The sequence below is a fragment of the Salvia splendens genome, chromosome 18, assembly GCF_004379255.2.
Source record: "Salvia splendens isolate huo1 chromosome 18, SspV2, whole genome shotgun sequence".
Classification (NCBI taxonomy): Eukaryota; Viridiplantae; Streptophyta; class Magnoliopsida; order Lamiales; family Lamiaceae; genus Salvia; species Salvia splendens.
The window spans coordinates 10,086,525-10,106,226 of NC_056049.1; the positions used below are offsets into that span (position 1 = coordinate 10,086,525).

Consider the following 19,702-nt stretch of genomic DNA (forward strand, 5'->3'; position numbering starts at 1 on the left):
TATATACATATAACTAATTTTACTATAGACACGGTGAAGTTTTATGTGCTACACAGTACTTAATATTTTCACATTCTCACGAAAATATATAATTTTCAAAATAGCTATACTAAGTGTACATGCATAAAACATATGGTGTGTGATCAAATACTAACTTTTTACAGTAATAACTAATAACTAAATATCAATTTTGTATGTTAAAAATATCAACACAAAGACATAACTTTATCAATCTACTTGTGTTGATAAACTTATGTCTTTGTATTTATATTTAAATTTACATGTTGTATTGATATAATTATGTCTTTGTGTTGATAATTTTAATACACAGAATTGAAAGTTATTAGGTATTACTGTAAAATAGATGACTTAAGTATAGATTATGTCGGTAAACTAGTCAAAGCATATAAATTTATACACCAATTAAAGTAGTATATCAAATTCGAAAACCTTATACGAAAGAGAAACTTATCATAAATTAAAGCATATAAATTTATACACTAATTAAAATAGGAAAACAAAATTAATTTTGATTGGTCATAGAGTATATTCACTACTAATATTAAATATACATAACAAATTTCATTTTTGGTTATTGGAGGGTAAAAATGTACGTACAAAAATGTCCCTAATGGATCTAGGAGTATTTTTCGTCCGAAAAAGTGTTTGAAAAAAGGCAAAAGCGCCTGAAACTAGCAAAATGGATAGTATAAGTGCAGATAATATGTAGTTTAGTCTTTACATAAATTCTCCATATCTCTAAACAAATCCCTACTTTCTGTCTATGGCTTTTTGAATTTTCTCAAAAATCAAGTCATTGTTACTACATCATACAAACTGATAGATATTCCTCCCTATTTTTGTATTTCAAAGTCACAACACAAAACAGAGTTGGATTTGCTCATAGAAACTGCCTTCTTTACTTGGAAGTTCTGGAAGTGCTACTCACTTGTTATGTACATGGTATTAGAGTAGAATAACATTTGTATTAGGTATATTGCTTTCTCTACTGAATTTTGACTCCATGTGTTGATGCTAATCCTCACTTTCAGAGGTATTAGATAGATATCCAGGGATACCTCATTCATTGTTCTGTGGTGCCCGTGGAGGTTCTGCGTAAACCTGGCCTTGATCTCTCAAGTCTCGAAATATGGACAGGAAGGAGTTGAGGCTCTCTGATGAAGCTCCCCCAAGGATCCACAACAGCAGCGAACTAAACGAACTCATGGCCCCAGGATTCCCTCCGCCCTCCGGCTGACGAATGACAGGTTGCTCGCCGACATTCGGAGGATTGCCTAACTAACCTATTAGTTAGGCTGTTCCTCAGGACCAGCTGCAGCATTTCTAGGCGTTCCTCCACCTCGAGCTACTGGCGCAGATGCCATATCTGTGTTCACAGCTCCGGGGTTCCTTGTATTTAATCTTGTGATGCGTAATGTTGACGCCAAGATAGTAGAGGATGTGATATGAAAATCTGGATGATGCTGAAAATGTGACCTGCGATTTTGCATAAACCTCTGCAAAGCAGGAACCTGCCAGGATAGTTTATTAGAAATCAATGGGAGGACACGAAGAAGAATTCAACCCGATTACCGGTATCTAGCAACAAATGTTTCCATAGTATTACTTCTACAACAGCACTTGAGGTGGGTACTGAGCTTTAACTAAAGAAGGCACAACTCAACAGTAGTATCTTCACATTGTTTTCCCTCAAACACACAACTCGAATTCTACCTTCCAAGATACTGCATTATAATAAAAGAGCATATACTGATTGAAGCATGTTATACCTCAAATCTATTCCAGAAATAGAGGACGAGGTGTTGCATAAATGCAGCAGAAGTTGAGAGAGCTAAATAAGAAAACCCTGCATGCACATGCTTGTCAGTGAATAATCATGACTTGGACAATGTGATCATGTGACGCTAAGATACTAGAATATTACCATATGTATAGGAGAAAAAGTATATGTGGAACACTAAAAAGTAGAGCAAAAAGAAGCGAGGAAAGAACTTCATTGATATTGGTGTACGGACACTGCAAGATATAAAAGAAAAAACTGTATAAGTAAAAAGAATGCTCAAAAGTTGGTTGCATATAGAAGATTAAAATTATAGTCTGAGTACTTTATCTGCACTTATACCAAACATCTTATAAAAATTATCAGGCAGCAGCTGTTAAGTGTGTTGTCAGGTGTGGATCACACACGGTAGTCTACTACAACCCTAGACATATAGATAGCATAGAGTGGCACCGGGTGGCTTTCATTAGTTAGAAGTCAAATATTATACACATGTTTAACTTGTTTCTCTTGCTTTTTTCATATTTCTTTTGTTGTTAGGTAGAAGCTAGGGAAAGGGAACCACCTGATAAGTGTGAAGAGTTCACAGATCCAGACAAGAATCAAGACCATGAAAGCCAGAAGCTGATCATCATAAAACTCAAATAGAAAAAATAGTATTCCAATCATTATCTGGATACAGAATAAGGAGACATGTCAGTTCACTTGAAATGGGGGACAAGGAGTAAAAGATCACCAAAAGAAGTTGCATGCTCACCGGTACAAAAACAAGCGATTCTATTACATGCACAAAAATCAGTTGAAAGGTTGGAAGCCTGTGTCGAGCATGATGCTGGAGCTGCACTGAAATGAGGATACAAAAAGAAACATTTCAATATATCACCCAACACTCTAATCAAGGTCAATATGTATTTCAAAACAAGTCGTGTAACTCTATTTCTTCAACCATGTAACTTTTGTAATGAAAGCATAATGTAAGACTCAAACTGACTGGTCTAAGGAGTACTAGTTACATGATGCAAACTTAATTAATGATGCACTACTTTTACAAGAATAATCATTTAAACAAAAGCTCATTTGTCAAAACAAACCTGTAAACTTCAGCATACGCGTCTGCGTCTCTCTCAGTGTAAATGAAATTGACATTGTGGTTGTGAAGAAAACAAATAGTGACATCAATAATACACCGCACTTGGTCACAAGATAGTCTGCAAAAGACAGCAGCAGAAGAGCATGTGATGTTTTATCATCGTGTGACATTTACTTTTTAGAAGACAGCCCTTAGATATGCCAGAATCTAGTGAGGAAGTGGTAAAACACTAAACCTCCAAATTTTGCAGAACTTTCAGGCTGCTCGTGAGCATAGGTAAGGTTATAAAACTCCTTTGTTTGGTAATTAAAAAGGTAACCTGCCAAATAGCAAAACATCTATTATAATGGAAGGAAACACAAATATAACAGCACTCGAGACTAGGCAAGCCTTGCTTGATTAAGATAGCAAAATCATACTCCCTCCGTCCCATAAAAATAGGGATATTTGGGACGGCACTGGAATTAATGCATAATTGGTAAAGTAAGAGAGAGGAGGAGAAGGGTAATTACAACAGCGACAGTGATAGTGGGACCCACATTATTATTAGTGTTTAATGGACCCTAATGGTATAAGTTGTAAATAAATTAATGTAGTATATGGGTAATGAGTTGGGGAGAACTTTCCATAAATGGAAATGGGCTATTTTGATGGGATAGACGGAAAAAGAAAGTGCCCCTATTTTTATGGGAAAGAGGGAGTATGAAATAAGTGTTTTTAACGGTTGCAAGTAATAAAACTACACCATGAACTGGCTGATTTGATAAAACCCATTAATTAACTTAGAGACACATGGAAGAAGAGAGGTGCAAGATTCAAATTGGGGTGGCAGTCTGTTATACAATAACCAGTGAATGGTTTTATTAAAGAGCAAAAAACCAAGGAAAATTTTCAAGCTTTGAAAAATATAACTAAGAGCACGTGAGTGTAATAGTTCTTCCTGTAACATAGTATAAATATAACTTCAAATTTGTGGTGGAAATTTATGCTAAAACTGACGCCATACAGTACTCGATACCTTGGCCAGGTGAATTCAATAAACTATTCATCAAAATAGTGTCATATCCTACAACCCTGTTTATCAACAACTGCTGCCACCTGAATAAAAACCATATCAATTTAAAGTTAATATCTCGAAACATAATATCTAAGTTGCCTTAATGTGGTAATGGCACAATTATCCAATATTTTATTTCATTTCAAGTAAATAAATTTTACTGGAAGCTGAATACATATATCAAGTTAATTTGCTATCTTCTACTTCATTCACGTATTGAACTGTGAATAACTTTGGTGAAAAGGTCTACATGTAAATTTAAATCGTTTTGAATTCTGGTCTAACGTCAGTCAAATGTGCAGTTGTGCACTATACATACAAGTGTGTAAGCTAATAGAGCATCGCAAAAATGATGCAGATATATCTAACTCGTAGAAACATGCAACTCGCAATGGTTAGCCCAGTAAAAGTATCAATCAATACCTGAATGCGAGGGACTATTGGTAGTAACAGCATAAACCGGTGGCACTCTTTTTACAGTTCCATAATATTGTAACAACAAAACCTATTCTATGTACAGAGTAGACAAAAGACTTTGAAACCATAGCTGAAACTATGCAAAAGGAAAATATCAATCAAATGAGCAGCTAGAAAGTAAGAAAGAGCAACATTATATTACCGGTTGCCAAAGCAATTATGTCGAGCTGAAATACTGATATTAATTGTACGAATTCCATGCCTTGATCTAGCCTCTTCAGGCAACAAAAAATAACCCTACACAATAATGCATCACATCAAAATTAGCTGAAGAGAAGGATAAGTGACACTCTGCCTCTTGAAGGGTAAATCTTAAAAAGTTTCAGATGCAAAATGTGATTTACCAATATTCTTTGAAAACAGGGAATGGCTCAATGGAGAAAAGTAAACGAGAAATGAAATGAACCTATAAAGTTAAACCTTTTCCATTGTATACAAATAAGCTGGTTCAAATGCCTTGCTTCTCTTCTCTAGCCACTGCACTGAGATATTAATAAAAAGATCAATAAGATTGCATGAGAATGAATGATATACTCCCTCTGTCCACAAAATTTTCCTTTTCGCCCATCCTAAAATAATTGCCACTTTCCATTTATAGAAGTCGGGTCACACACCTCACAGTGCCCATCACACATTTAAAGTGTTACCCTTACTCCACTCACACACTACCAACTATTTTATTAAAACTTGTCCCATCCATAACTTAGCAAATTTTGTTGACGGAGGGAGTATTATACTCTTGAAATGTCCACAAAGAAACACTCTCTGAAGTAAAACACATTCAGGAACTCATGTAACAACCTTAATCAAACTTTAGGAAAACTTTGAAACAAAAGCATGCCAGGATTAAGGATAATCTAACAGAAACAAATTAGGTTTCGATGTTAAAACATCCCAGCATTGATTTTCTAGGATTATGGAATAGGTTGAGAAGGATAACTAAATTCACGGGATTGAAGAACAAAAGATCTAAAATCTCATCATTCAAAATTGAATGGACCAGAACCATGCACCAAATGTCGCCAAAAATCTAGTAAAGATATGGGCAGAGAAAGCATCTACCTGCATAGGAGTTGAACCTGTCCAAATGTAAGATCTTTAGCCACTTTGGAATATCGAAATTCAGATTAATACCAGCAACATCCTGCATGAGTATGGGGCTCTGGTTACTTAGAACTGCTTTGCAAAGTATGTCTGCCGCGTAAAATAATATCTCAAAAAAGAAGTGCACATGGTTTCCTGACATATCAGATTTCATTGGTAACCAATTCATAGAAAGGGAATGGAATAAAGCTATCATCATAATCTAACCCATAAACCTCCAAGAATTCGCCTTGCTAATCTCAGAAAGAAAGACAAACGGCCATGCCACTTTCTACCAATATGACATATAGCCGCCCTAAGAGATTCCTTTGGCGAAACGAAAAACCTATTGCGGGGCACGTCTTCACTGGCTTTTATCACCATGTCATCAGATGCAGGCTTAAACCTTTCACTGCTGATAGAATTTTCTCTTTGGGATTCTAAAACATCACTATCAGTCTTCGAAAATTCTAGTTGAGATTTCACCATCTTTGCATCAGAGCTTATCCAGCTCAACCATGAATTTGCAGCCAAATGAGGTGGACCTCCGCCATCCACATTGGTAGGTTCCTCACTTTCAGCACTCGTTTCTTTATTATGAACGTCTATGTCCTGATTATTGGGCTCATTATGAGCCCACAAGCCAGCGCTGGTGATCTGCAGGAGAGCAAGTAAAACTGAGAAGCCATTATAATCCATTGAACAAGAAAGTTTTCCAAGTTATACGAAGATAGCAGCAGCTCAGCAGTCAGATTAAGGAGAAGAGAATGATCATTTCATACCTTAATCTGAATAAGCTGAGCATCAGACATTTGGGCACTAGAGAACTCACTGGAACAGCCAGGCTGCAGAATCCAGTGATAATAAAGAGTAAAGTTTACATCATAGTATTAACAAAAGGGTAGTGATGTAGTAATATGGAATTGATACGATTAAGCCCAAATTCCCACTGGAAACAGTGAATAATTTGATAAACTAACCACCATCAAGCCACAATTTTTCTCGAATTGAAAAAAAGGAAGAAGAGATGATGAAGGGGGAAACCTGCTGAACATAATTGGCGTGCATAACAACGAGGATACAGAAGAGGGTGATGGCCAATAAGAGGAAAAAGTACTCCAACTTAGCTCTGATTTTGGGGGTGAGCATCTCAGAAAAGCGCTCCTGCACCCGTATAAAGGTCTGCTCCGGATCCATTTTCAATTGCCGGAGGGGGAAGACGAAGACGAATTATCCGGCGAATTTCTAATCTGTAGCTGCCATTTTTGGGGATTTTGATTTTGGTCAGAGTTGGACTATTGGTTTTGTTCTTCTATTCAAAACTGGAAGCTTATTCTGTTTTTCCGACTTTTCACGCAATTCATTTTAGCTGCCTACAATTTTTTATTTTATCTTTTATGAATTATTCAATTCGTACTATTTACTGGTAAATGGATCTCACGTTTCACTAATGCTCTTCACTCACATTTTATTATAAAATCAATACTAAAAAGTACATCTCATATTCCATTAACTTTTCCAACTCATTATTCTTTACATTTTTTTAAAACTCGTGACCACAATAAGAGTGACTCCTATTATGGAACGAAGATAGTAAATTATTTGGCATGCATTTCCAATTTGTGCATACACAAGTGGCCACAAAGATAACCACCCTATTCTCATCCTAGACCGCCTACAGAGTTGGCATGTGTTTTTCGGAATCCTTGGATCGACCAACGATATCAACATTCTCAACCAATCTGGCCTCTTCAATGACGTTTTACAAGGTATAGCACCGATGATAGCCTTCACGGCCAATGCCCGGCAATACAACATGTGATATTATCTCGCCGATAGTATCTATCTGAGGTGGTCGATCTTCGTGAAGACGTTGAACATGCCGCAAGGCCCCACACGGTTATTTTTGCGAAGAGGTAAGAGTCTGCTCGGAAAGATGTTGAAATAGCGTTCGGGGTTCTACAAGCACGATTCACAATCATCAAAACTCTGGGTCGTTCTTGGTTTGTGCAAAACCTCACCGGCATCATATATGCATGTATTACCATGGACAACATAACAATTGAAGGCGAAGGGTTGGATTCGGAAAATAGGTTCGGCAATGAAAACCCTGGCAACTCCACCGCAAGCAGTCCACCACGTCCAGATGCGGGAGAAATTAGTGATTCGGGCAATGACGCGCGATACCACTGCCCACACCCAACTCTAGGAAGATCTAATCGAGCACATTTGGACGAGATTTGACAACCATTAGCCGATCTCCAATAACATTTTTCTTGGGTAACTCTTAAGTGGTGGTAGCTGATTTCCACGAATCGTTCAATTTAGGACTATGTACCTCATCGATTAAAATAATTTGTAATATTAGGATTTGAATTATGTAATTTTTAAAAAAAATCAATAAAAATTACTATTAATTTTTTTTAATTTTATACTACCTCCGTCCTCAAAGAATATGCACTTTGGGTGCGGCACGGGTTTTAATGCAAAATTAGTAAAGTAAGAGAGATGTAGAGAGGAAAAAGTAATTAAAATATTGTTAGTGGATAATAGGTCCCACCTTATTAGAGAGAAGAGTTTACAAAATTAGAAAGTGCATATTTTTGTGGGACAGTCTAAAAAGGAAAGAATGCATATTCTTGGGGGACGGAGGAAGTATTAAACTTGTTGAAAAAAATTAAAATCAAATCAAATTGGCAGGATCCATGAATAGTTAAGAGAAGAGATAGTTAAGAGATGTAGATGTCATCTCTTGATTAAGAGATGGAATAAAAAGTGGCGTTGGGGCCATAAATAGTGAAGACGAGAGATGGATAAGATACAAGGTTGCTGATAGGATGTCAATTGGGCTAACATGTTCGGGTTCGGGCCAACCCACTCGAGTTGTCAGGCTATTGGGTGCGGGTTATTCTGGTTATGAATTTTTTGAGTTATAAAGTTTCAATCCTAACCATAATCTACCGGGTTCCGGGCTAATACATCGGGCTATTCAGGCAAAAAAATTCAAAAATAAACTCTCGTAATCAAAATTTCCTTTGTAAATGATTATAAATTTTGATATTTTTTCTTCTTAGCTTTAGAATTACATAATATTTTCAAATTTTCAAGACTTTACTCAATAATAGTTTGAGAGAAGTCTTCCATCTTAATCAATTACAACATAAACGAAGATAAATCAAAATAAGTGCAATCAGTTTAATTTAAAACTTGTGTTCGTGTAATTATTTTGGCATTGTTCATAATCAATTATTTATGAAAATTAAAAATCATGCTCCATCTTCCAAGAATCACTGTTAAAACGATAAATATATTAGATTTTGATGGGCTAATTCTCAATTTTATCTTGATTGACTTTAAGTGTGTGATCTTTTGGGGCAAACAATATCTTTTGGTTAAAATTTAATTTTTTTCCATTAAAACTAACGTCAAACTTGTTTAACCAAATAATGACTTAATTATAATCTAATTAACCTAATTCACTTAATTAATTTAATATTAAATTTATAAAATATTTTTTACTTAAAATAAAAATTGATTAAATTAAAAGGAGATTTACTTAAAATAACAAATTGACTTAATTATAATCTAATTAACTTAATTAATTATTATTCCCTCCATCTCATAAGAGTATGCACTCTTTCGTTCTTTTAGTTCGTCCCACAAGAGTACACACTTTTTAATTTTGGAAACTTTTTTCTCTCTAATGAGGCGGAACCCATTCTTCACAATCAATACTTTAATTACTTTTTATTTCTATCTCTCTCTCTCTCTCTTACTTTACCAATTGTGCATTAAAACTCGTACCCAATCAAAAGTGTATACTCTTGTGGGACGGAAGGAGTTCGAAATTAATATTATAAAAATTATACCTTATACTTTAATAAAAATAACATTTACGGGACTTAGGCCATCTCCAACTATTTACACCAAACTCAAACCCATTTTTTAGTATGAGTCACACCAAAAAGTAATTCGACCTCAATCATTTACTCCAAATTCAAACCCAAAAGAATATTTATATTCACCTACTTTTTATATTTTTTTCAATTATACCTACATACTTATTTAAATTACATATTAATCCCATAATATTTTTATCAATAATTTATGTAAATTAAATAATTATACAAAATTTTCTTATTAATATATTTATGTATTAAATATACTTCATATTCAAAAAAATTACACTATAATAGGAATTAGTTATTATTTTCAAAAAGAAACATAATTTATTATAATATAGTGGTCTCATCTTGCTAATTCATATTCAATTATTTTTCAATGAAAAATATTTGCAAATCCCATGAAAAAATTATTTGTAAACAAATTTCCTAGTATAAAACTAACCTCGTTAACACTACTCAATATGTGCAAAATATGGCCGGCTAATTCAACTATCTCAAAATAATAATGAGGACTATCATGCAATACTAAAAATTTTTGTAGTAGATATTCAATTTTGGTGTTTACTCTAAATTTGGTGTTTTTTTATTAAAAAATAAAAAATGAGTTTGTATATGGTATATGGTTGGAAAACTTTTTACACTAAAAATGGGATTCGGTGTATTATTGGAGGTGGTCTTAACCACCCAAAAATAACATGGAATATTGGTTGATATATGGGGATGGGTCGAAAAGAAGTGGTCCCGTAAATTTTATTTTTATTTTTATTTTTATTAAACGTCCTGTAAATGTTATTTTATATTTTAAATTTAGAATAAGAGTAAAGGCCGAATTTGGTCCTTAACATATTGCGATTTATTGATTTTGGTCCAAAACATTATTTTTTGAATTATTCGGTCCCTCAAAATAAAAACGGGTCACATTTGGTCCGAATTTGACGGAACCGTTAAAGTTAACGGTCAACGAATCTTAATTCGATTTTGACCACATCTCCGCCGTCTGGCTCGCGGGCACCGAATTCTAGGCCTCCTCCCAATTCTACGAATTCAGACGGTTGGACCTCCGCCCAATTCTACAATGGAGGAACCACATTGTTGGAAAATCAACTACCATCAAACCGGCGAACCATTCTTCCAATGCGCCCCCATCGTCATTCCTTACCTCAATCCCACCGAGCTAGTCTCCATCTCCTCAACCTGCAAAGCCTTGCACCACCTCTCCACCAACGTAACTTCCCGCGGAACCTCAGACGCTTCCAGAGGTTTTGAGAAGCTTCTCATCCCTTTCCACAACCCCATCCCCGGCGACCCCCACGCCTACTCCTATTTTTTCTACACTCCATCTCAGACCCTCCGCACTACCACCCACTTCCGCCAGCCATGGGGCTCCGACCACGATGCCCCACCCGATCCCCCTCTCCTTTTCTATTCCGCGTCGACGGCGCCACCGGTTGCGACTGCACAAAAGGCTGCGGCGGCGATGATTTTTGCCCCTGCTTGAATCTAGAATGCAGACCGAGTTGCAAGTGTGACTCTCTGTGCGACGGAGTTGAAGATTGTAAAACACGAGAAAAAGGGCTAGGGCCTCTATGCGGCGGAGTTGATCACCGCCGGAAGATTTATCTGTGAATACGCCGATAAACAATCATTTCCCCCAAATACTTTCTGTTCACCAATCACCAATTAGGGTTGACTTCACCATTTTAGTTATGAATTGTTGGTTAATTTGTGTTATGCAATAGCTATAGAATGATCTGGAATTGATTGTTGTGAAGGTGAGGAGGGAGGAGTGGCGGGCGATGTCTTTGCGGAAGGTCCAGGAGATTACGTGAGGGGTGGGCTCGGAGGCGCTGGTGCGGAGGAGCTCGGTGTCGGCGAGCCAGACGGCGGAGATGCGGTCAAAATCGAATTAAGATTCGTTGATCATTAACTTTTAACGGTTCCGTCAAATTCGGACCAAATGTGACCCGTTTTTATTTGTGAGGGACCAAATAATTCAAAAGATAATGTTTTGGTCCAAAATCAATAAATCACAATATGTTAAGGACCAAATTGGGTCTTTACTCTTAGAATAATAATTAATTAAGTTAATTAGGTTAATTAGATTATAATTAAGTCAATATTTTATTTTAAGTAAATTTGCCTTTAATTTAATCAATTTTTATTATAATTAATTTGTTTATAAATTTTAATATTAAATTAATTAAGTTAATTAATTTAACTAGATTATAACTAAGTCATTAATTTGGTCAAACACATTTGATTGTTATTTTAACGGAAAAAGTTAAGTTTCATCCAAAACATATTGTTTGAGATCAAAATGTCACAAATTTAATGTATAGGACCAAAAAGTTTTTTATGGCAAATGTACCGACTAAAAATGGGCTTTAGTCATTTTGTAATTAAAAATTCCAACCAATTGAGCTAACCCTCAACCAGTCTGGGTCAACCCATTTAACCAGCCATCCTAATGGGCTAACCCGTCTATTCCATTTGTATATCTAGGTTGCGAAATTATAATCGTAATTTTATAATACTAGAATAAAGTTCATTTTTTCATCATGACCATATGAGAATTTTATAATATTGGTTAGAATATTTTGTTTATCAATTCTAGGTCCTCAACAATATATGAATTGGTCTAATTTTTGCTAAAAAATCACAGTCCTTAAATTTGGACAGTGTTAGAAATTCATTCGTGATGTGAATCATTATGATTCCAATCTAAATTTTGACCAATATCGACGACAAAAGCAACAAAATATTAAGGCTCCGTTTGGTACACATAATTGGAATTGAATTGGAATTGAAATTCTATGGAATTGAATTGAAAGAAATTGAATTCTAATTCAATTTCAAATCCTATATTTGATAAAGTTAAATAATTGATATGAAATTGAATTTGAATAATTGGTGCACACACACTATACACAAAATACACACTCACACTCACTTCACACAAAATGCACATACTATACACACATACACACTTCACACAAAATACACATACTATACACACATACACACACTTCACACACACCGCACACACTACACACACTTCACACACACCGCACACACTACACACACTTCACACATTTCACACACTACACACATGCATTAATTTCACAAAATACACAAATTTCACACACTACACACATTTCACACACTACAAAATTTCACACATTTCACACACTACAAAAATTTCACACACTACACACATTTCACACACTACACAAATTTCACACATTTCCTGCACTAAACATATTTCACACACTACACAAATTTCACACACTTCACACTTTACACACACTTTACACATTTCAAGCATCCGATTTTTGGATTTTTTTTCAGTTTTAGATTTTTTTTCGGATATGAATCAAAAAACTAAATTTTTTTGAAAGTTTAAACCGAACCAAATTTAAAATTTTAGTTTGTGAATAGTGTGTGTATTCTAGGTATAGTATGCGTTGTGTGTATTTTTTGTAAAATTTGTGTCGTGTGTGTATTTTGTGTGTAATGTGTGTAGTATGTGTATTTTGTGTAGAGTGTATGTAGTGTGTGTATTTTGTGTAGTGCGTGTGCGTGTATAGTGTGAAATGTGAGAAATTTGTGTAGCGTGTGAAATGTGTATAGTGTGTGTAGTGTGTGAAATTTGTGTAGTATATGTAGTGTGTGAAATTTGCGTAGTGTGTGAAATGTGTGTAGTGTGTGAAATTTGTGTAGTGTGTGTAGTGTGTGAAATGTGTGTAGTGTGTGAAATTTGTGTAGTGTGTGTAGTGTGTGAAGCGTGTGTAGTTTATGTGGAATGTGTGTAGTGGTTAGTGAAACTATCTATTTGGAATTCCAATTTTCCACTTTTGATATGGAATTCAAATCATAGAATTGAGAATTTTGGAATTATAATTCAATTCCAATTCTATACATTTTTGTGATACCAAACAATGGAATTGGAATTAAAGCATCCAATTCCAATTCCAATTCCAATTCCATAGCTCCAATTCCATGTTCTCAAACACACCCTAATAGGATGGGTATTGCTCACCTTTCGGGCCTTGAGATGGGCATAGTTGTTGATAGTTTTTAATAGGATGTTTGGTTGCCTTAATGGGTTTTAGAGCCCATCTCATTCCTATGTTTGATTGGCCTTTTTAATTTAGATAGTTAAACAAATTTGACCATTCTACCCCTATTTGTTTTCAATTTGTGAATTTGCAAGTCATATATACATTTGCTGTAATATCCGAAAAAAAAAATATAGAATTTTATTCTTTTAAGTAAGGTTTGAATTTTTGTGAATATCTTGTTTAAGATATGGTTGGTAAATCTTATTTGTTTATTTTATTTTTTTTTGTGGATATGTTTTTACCTAAGCATTTGTTAGTTGGGATAATTAATTAATCAATGAATTAAACATCCTAATTAACTAATTGTTTTCTCTCCCTCTCCCTCTCTCTTTTTCGAAAACCCCTCCCCCTCTCCCACTAATTTCTCAACCTCTCCCCACTCCTCACAACCGATCCAAAATAGAAAAAAAACTATCTACTCTCTCTCAACCTTTCCCTCTCACCGTCGCTCATTTCTCTCTCTCTCGAAGTTGTTCTCTCACCGGTAAGGCTTCTCTCTTTCTCCCCCTCGGTTCTCACCTTTTTCCTTTCACTCCCTCTCATCGAATCTTGGATTCTTCAAGGTGTTACTCTCTCTCGTTGTGAATCGGAGTCGGAAGAGGAAGTAAAGCGTTTGAACTACGTTTGAACTATCCGGGAAAGGTAACCCAAGACCCTAACTCATGATAATTTCGAAAACACATGCATTTAGGACGTTTTGAATGTTTTAGATGCTGAATAGGCTTTGTGATTATGTGTTGGTGTGGGGTATGTCTTCGGTGGTGACTGACAGTGGGTTCCGACCCCTTTTTGACTGAGCAAACGATCTCCTTTTAGTACGAAATTTTTAACTGTTTAAACTTTGGTGTGTCTTCTGTGTGGTGTGTAAATTTCAGCTTCATTGGATGTCGGATGATTTTATAATGATTTTTGTAAGTAAACTGCGCTTTTCTGATGGATGTATGTTTTTGGGGTATGTATTTGTGTGCAATGGGGGTGATTCTGGGTGCTTCGATAGTGTGAGGTATGTGGATGTGTTTGGCCAGGGGATGGCTCGGGGAAAACAGCGTTTGGTTCGGGTGGTTTGTGTGTGTTGGCCGAGAGTTTTGGGGTTCGGCCTAGGGCAGTGTTGTGGAGAGTTTTGAAGGGTTGATCCCATGGGTTTGGGTGTGTTTTGGGATGTAGAATGTATGGTGGGAATGTCGTATAAGGTTTGAGAATCGTGGGTTGGGGGAAAACGGGTGTACACTTGATCGGGCCAGGTGCCGAGCCAGTGCCGAGACAGGTGCCGCGCTAGGTGCCGAGCCAGATGCCGAGACAGACGCCGAGCCAGTGCCGAGCCAGGCGGCCGAGACGGTCGGCCGAGGTGCCGAGCCAGGCGGCCGAGACGGTCGGCCGAGGTGCCGAGCCAGGCGGCCGAGACAGTCGGCCGAGGTGCCGAGCCAGGCAGCCGAGACGGTCGGCCGAGACACCGAGCCAGGCGGCGAGACAGCCGGCCGAGGTGCCGAGCCAGGCGGCCGAGACACCGAGCCAGGCCGAGACGCCGATCCTTTTTCCGAACCTTTTCCGAGCCAAGTGAGCCGTTTGCACAGTGAGGGTATGCCGGGAGTATGAGTGTTGCGTGTGTGTCGTGTGCGCGTCTTGAGTACGTTGTATGCGTGTCGGGTGCGTGCGTGGTGTGTTCCGGACGGGTGATTTTGTGTGATTGGCTTATAAGATGTTGTTAAGTGTGTGTACGTGTAACGTGCTAGATGTTGAAGTCATCCACGTAGGAATCATGCATTGTCGTTTAAACCTCGTCTTTCCTGACTCTAATTATGATATTTATTTATCTTTCAAAAGGGTGATCTTTTACGAGGAAATTGTGGTTGAAGAAGGGAACTATTTAAAAGCTAAGCAATTGAGGTGGGCTTTTCTACCCTACTATTTTGTGGGTTATCTTTAATACGGACGCTGTTCCGGAAATGTTTGTGGAGATGAACTGTTTGTCTTGCCAACTGTTTTGTTTTGAAACCTATCTGAAGTGGTTTACCACATATGTTTAATCGAATTCGGGTCTGTTGGGCTACGAACCCTCAGGCTAGTGTACACGAGATCGGGAGCCATCTAAGAGCAAGTTGGCCGGTCTAGTTGACCTGGGGTGTGGCCACGCCCCTTGTCACCCGTTGGATCAGATAGTGTATGATGGTGGGAATAAGGGTGGCAATATCTGAAAATGATTGCGCAGTCGAATTTATGAAATATGTTTTAGTGTACTTGGGTTATTTTCTTACACTTAAAACCCCAAGGTTACACTGATATGGCATGACAAACTATGATTTTGGCGTGTGTCCACTGAGTGCAATAAGTACTCAGCCCTGCATGTTGTTTTCTTAATGTGCAGGTTGAGCGACGATGGGGATGACGGATGTTGAGCAATTAAAGTCAAAATTGTGTTTTTACTTTGCCTTTTGGATGGTGTCGTGTCGTCATACCCGGCATTATCTATCTCTTGGTCTTTTCCGCTGCTTTGTAATCCGATACAATGTTTTCATTTAAACTCTGTTTACTTTAACTTTAGAAATGTCGCTACAGTACATTGTTTTGAAGTGAACTTCCTCTAATTAAACGTTTTCGGGTCAAGTATTCTTGTTCTCCCCTTTCTTCCCCGCTTCTTTATTCCTCCCCTAGTCGCGGTCCACCGTACTTCCTATCCTTAGGAAATGCGGGCGTGTCAGAGTGGTATCAAAGCCTAGGTTTTCTTTCTGCTCTGGATCCAAGAGTCTTTTTCTGTTTTGAGTAAGTTTTCAAAAGTGTCATTGGCTCAACATCCGACTCATCGCACTCAACCTGAAATGAGGTAATGAAAATTTTGAATTTTTTGGAAAGTATATGGAAGTGGAGGAAATTGTGATTTTGGGTTTTGAAAATGATTTTTGGAAAGTTTAAGTAAATATTGATGCATGTGGAAGGGTACAAAGTGATGTGAAAAGTTGAAAATTATGAGAGTTATGAACTGTTATTGTGTGTTGAATTTATATGAAAGCATGTGGCTGATGTGTGATGCTATGATGACGTGAATGTTGATGTGAGCTTTTACGTGTGAATATGTTGGCCTTTTGAATGATTGAACTTAGACGTGAGAGGTTTCACTAGTGCTTCTTGGACCTATAGTAGATAAGGACTTTTGGCCTTTGAACACCAGCGGGCTTGGAATTAGAACAACGATACGTCTGCATACACATATCTCTCTCTTCTTCGGTTATGCACCCTGTTTTTATATGCGAGGCGATTGTTTCTATTTTTCTATAGATGGCGCGTATGTTCCGAACCCCGCGACGGAGTGATCGTGATAGACTTAGGGCACAGAGGGTGCTCAGGGAGTATAGGGTGTACCGGAAGAAGGATCACATACCGTTGATTGAGTTCGTAGCGCACTTCGATACCCTCTGGAGGGCAGCTCAGGAGTTCGGAGTGACAGAGCATGACGGCATTGAGAAGCTAATAGAATTGCTCCCTGACAGCTGGAAGGAGTGGGCTGAAAGAACGGCGAGGAGGTACACGTGGCATGAGCCCGTTACCGATGACATGGTGGGCGACATGGCTGGCTTTCGGAAGGCCATGTATTGTGCATTGGTAGACTCTCGCGAGGAGCAGGCCCCACAGGATGTGCAAGAGAGGATCGTGTATCAGGACAAGTACGTGAGTATGTACGAGGATGAGCAAGGGTTTGAAGACGACTATGAGGAGGAACCCGAGGAGGCTCCGCAAGGGAACCCCGAGGAGGACGATGACGAAGACCCGGAGGAAGGGCCTATGGATGAGGATGATCGAGTCGTAGTCTAGAAATAGAATAGTTGATGTCTTTTTAGTTTTGTTTTTAGTACGATCTGCTCTTGGGAAACAACGTTTGACCTCCTTTCTTTTAATGAGAATTTGATTTTGATATATATCCTATGTGTTGCATCTTACTACATGAAGATTATGAGAAAATTTTGAGAAAGTGGTAATTTTGGATGAGAATTGTAGTAACACTTTTTGGATATTGAATCAGAATGCCGCCAAGACGTGTACGCCAACCACGACAAGGACCCAACGTGGAGGCACCACCTCCACCACCACCTCCACCCCCGCCTCAGCAAGAAAGATTCATAGTTACGTTCTCCAGGCAGAATCCCCCTAAATTCGATGGACAGGGAGATCCCTCAAAAGCCGAAGAGTGGATACGCGGCCTCGAGCGTATTTTCAGGGTCATGGAGTGCACAGATAGGGAGCGCATTGCTTGCGCCACCTTTCAACTATCAGGTGATGCCGATTACTGGTGGGAGACTCGGCAAAGAACTATGAATCCTGCACGCTTGGAAGCGTTAACATGGGAGGAGTTTAAAATGGAGATTGATAACAAGTATGTCCCAAAGACGTACAGACGGGCCAAGGTGGTAGAATTCCACACGCTGAGCCAAGGCCGAATGACTGTAACTGAGTACGACCGAGCCCTCGCTCAGATGGCACGATATGCGCCCGAGTTGATGGACACCGACGAGAAATGGGCGGTGAAGTTCCGGGCCGGGCTCAAGGATGAGATAAAGGCCGCATTGGCTTGTCGAGGAGAACTCTCCTACTCGGAGATCTTGACTTGTGCACTGGACGTGGAAGATGCACTCCCTAAACCAAAAGTGGTGGCGACAACAAACGCGACACCCCTACAAGCTCAGTCAGGTCATCAAGAGAAGAGGAGGTGGGATGGTGATCAAACTCAGTATGGTGGCAAGAGGCCACAACACATGAAGAACCCACCCTACAATGGCGGGAGACAGAATACCTATCACCCGAGGGCAAGCTTTCCGCCGAGGAACCCTCAATGTGGAAGATGCTTCAAGTACCACACCGGAGAGTGTCGAGACCCCAGATGCTTCAGCTGTGGTGGAAGTGGCCATTACTTCCGAAATTGCCCAAATAAGGACATGGGGACAGGGGCGAGACAGAACCAGTTAGGTTTCCGTCCACCATCCCAGGCACTACCTGCACCTCAACCGCAACAACGCCGCCAAGGACTGCCGTCGCAAGCAAGAGCCTACGCCTTGAAGGGGAAACAGCCGGCAAACGGGAAAGAAACCTTTGGGCAAGGAAACTTGGCAGGTATGGGCACACTTCTCAACATGCCTATAGTTGTCTTGTTTGATACGGGTGCATCGCATTCCTTTATATCAACTTCTTGTGTGGATACATTAGGATTACCTACTGTTAAGACCGAACCCACTACGAGTGTGACCTCACCGGTAGGCGGGACTATAGATATATCCCGATCTTGTGCGTGTGTGAACTTTGGAATAGGTGAACTCAGTTTGTTGGCTCATAATTTACAAGTAATGACGATGGGTAGCGTAGACATAATCTTGGGTATGGATTGGTTAGCGGAGAACCACGTTACCCTTCATTGTAGAGAAAGGGAAATTTCGTTTGAAACCCCAGGAAAAGAGCCGACGAGGTTTTACGGAATCTCAATGAACCGACGCAAGTCCATTGTCTCCGCGCTGCAAGCCACTACAATGATGAGGAAGGGATGTCCAGCGTACCTTGTTTATTTGAATGGGGAGGAGAAGAAAGACAGGAAGATAGAAGATGTGGCGATAGTGAGTGAATATCCCGATGTCTTCCCCGATGCATTGCCGGGACCCCCACCCGACAGGCAAGTAGAATTCACGATCGATCTGGAGCCCGGATCGGCACCAATATCCAAGGCACCTTATAGGATGGCGCCAAAAGAGTTGGAGGAGCTTAAGGTGCAACTACAAGAGCTACTGGAATTGGGATTCATTAGACCTAGTGTGTCGCCATGGGGAGCACCAGTGTTGTTTGTGAAGAAGAAGGATGGAACGATGAGGATGTGCATCGACTATCGAGAGCTAAACAAACTGACGCTGAAGAACAAGTATCCACTACCAAGGATAGACGACTTGTTTGACCAACTTCGAGGGGCAGGAGTCTTCTCTAAGATGGACTTGAGGTCTGGGTACCATCAGCTGAGGGTTCGGCGAGAAGATGTACCCAAGACGGCTTTTCGAACAAGATATGGTCACTATGAGTTCGTTGTGATGCCTTTTGGACTGACGAACGCCCCGGCAGTGTTCATGGACCTTATGAACCGCGTGTTCCAACCGTATTTGGATCGGTTTGTCCTAGTTTTCATCGATGATGTGCTCGTTTACT

The 19,702-nt window shown here is 38.8% G+C and overlaps 1 protein-coding gene and 1 pseudogene across 1 annotated transcript; one reads left to right on the top strand and one right to left on the bottom strand.

Annotated features, from left to right (window-relative positions):
- Positions 1-693: 693 nt before the first annotated feature.
- LOC121777363 (membralin-like protein At1g60995) lies at positions 694-6,841 on the bottom strand. Its single transcript, XM_042174601.1, has 14 exons — positions 6,553-6,841; positions 6,291-6,353; positions 5,745-6,165; positions 5,488-5,664; positions 4,846-4,907; positions 4,568-4,662; positions 3,910-3,989; positions 3,127-3,210; positions 2,893-3,009; positions 2,559-2,644; positions 2,367-2,473; positions 1,946-2,037; positions 1,791-1,867; positions 694-1,532 (listed from the first exon to the last, which is right to left on the bottom strand). The coding sequence occupies exons 1-14, from the start codon at positions 6,703-6,705 to the stop codon at positions 1,308-1,310; spliced, it is 1,839 nt and encodes a 612-aa protein (XP_042030535.1). The 5' UTR covers positions 6,706-6,841; the 3' UTR covers positions 694-1,307.
- Positions 6,842-10,488: 3,647 nt separating this feature from the next.
- LOC121776724 lies at positions 10,489-11,340 on the top strand (annotated as a pseudogene).
- The last annotated feature ends 8,362 nt before the right edge of the window (positions 11,341-19,702 follow it).

Coding starts and splice junctions, on each gene's coding strand:
- LOC121777363 (XM_042174601.1), bottom strand. CDS start 6,705: ATGGATCCGGAGCAGACCTTTATACGGGTGCAGGAGCGCTTTTCTGAG. Junction 3,990..4,567: donor CATAATTGCTTTGGCAACCG/GTAATATAATGT, acceptor GTTTTTATTCAG/GTGGCAGCAGTTGTTGATAA. Junction 1,868..1,945: donor CTTTTTCTCCTATACATATG/GTAATATTCTAG, acceptor ATGTGCATGCAG/GGTTTTCTTATTTAGCTCTC.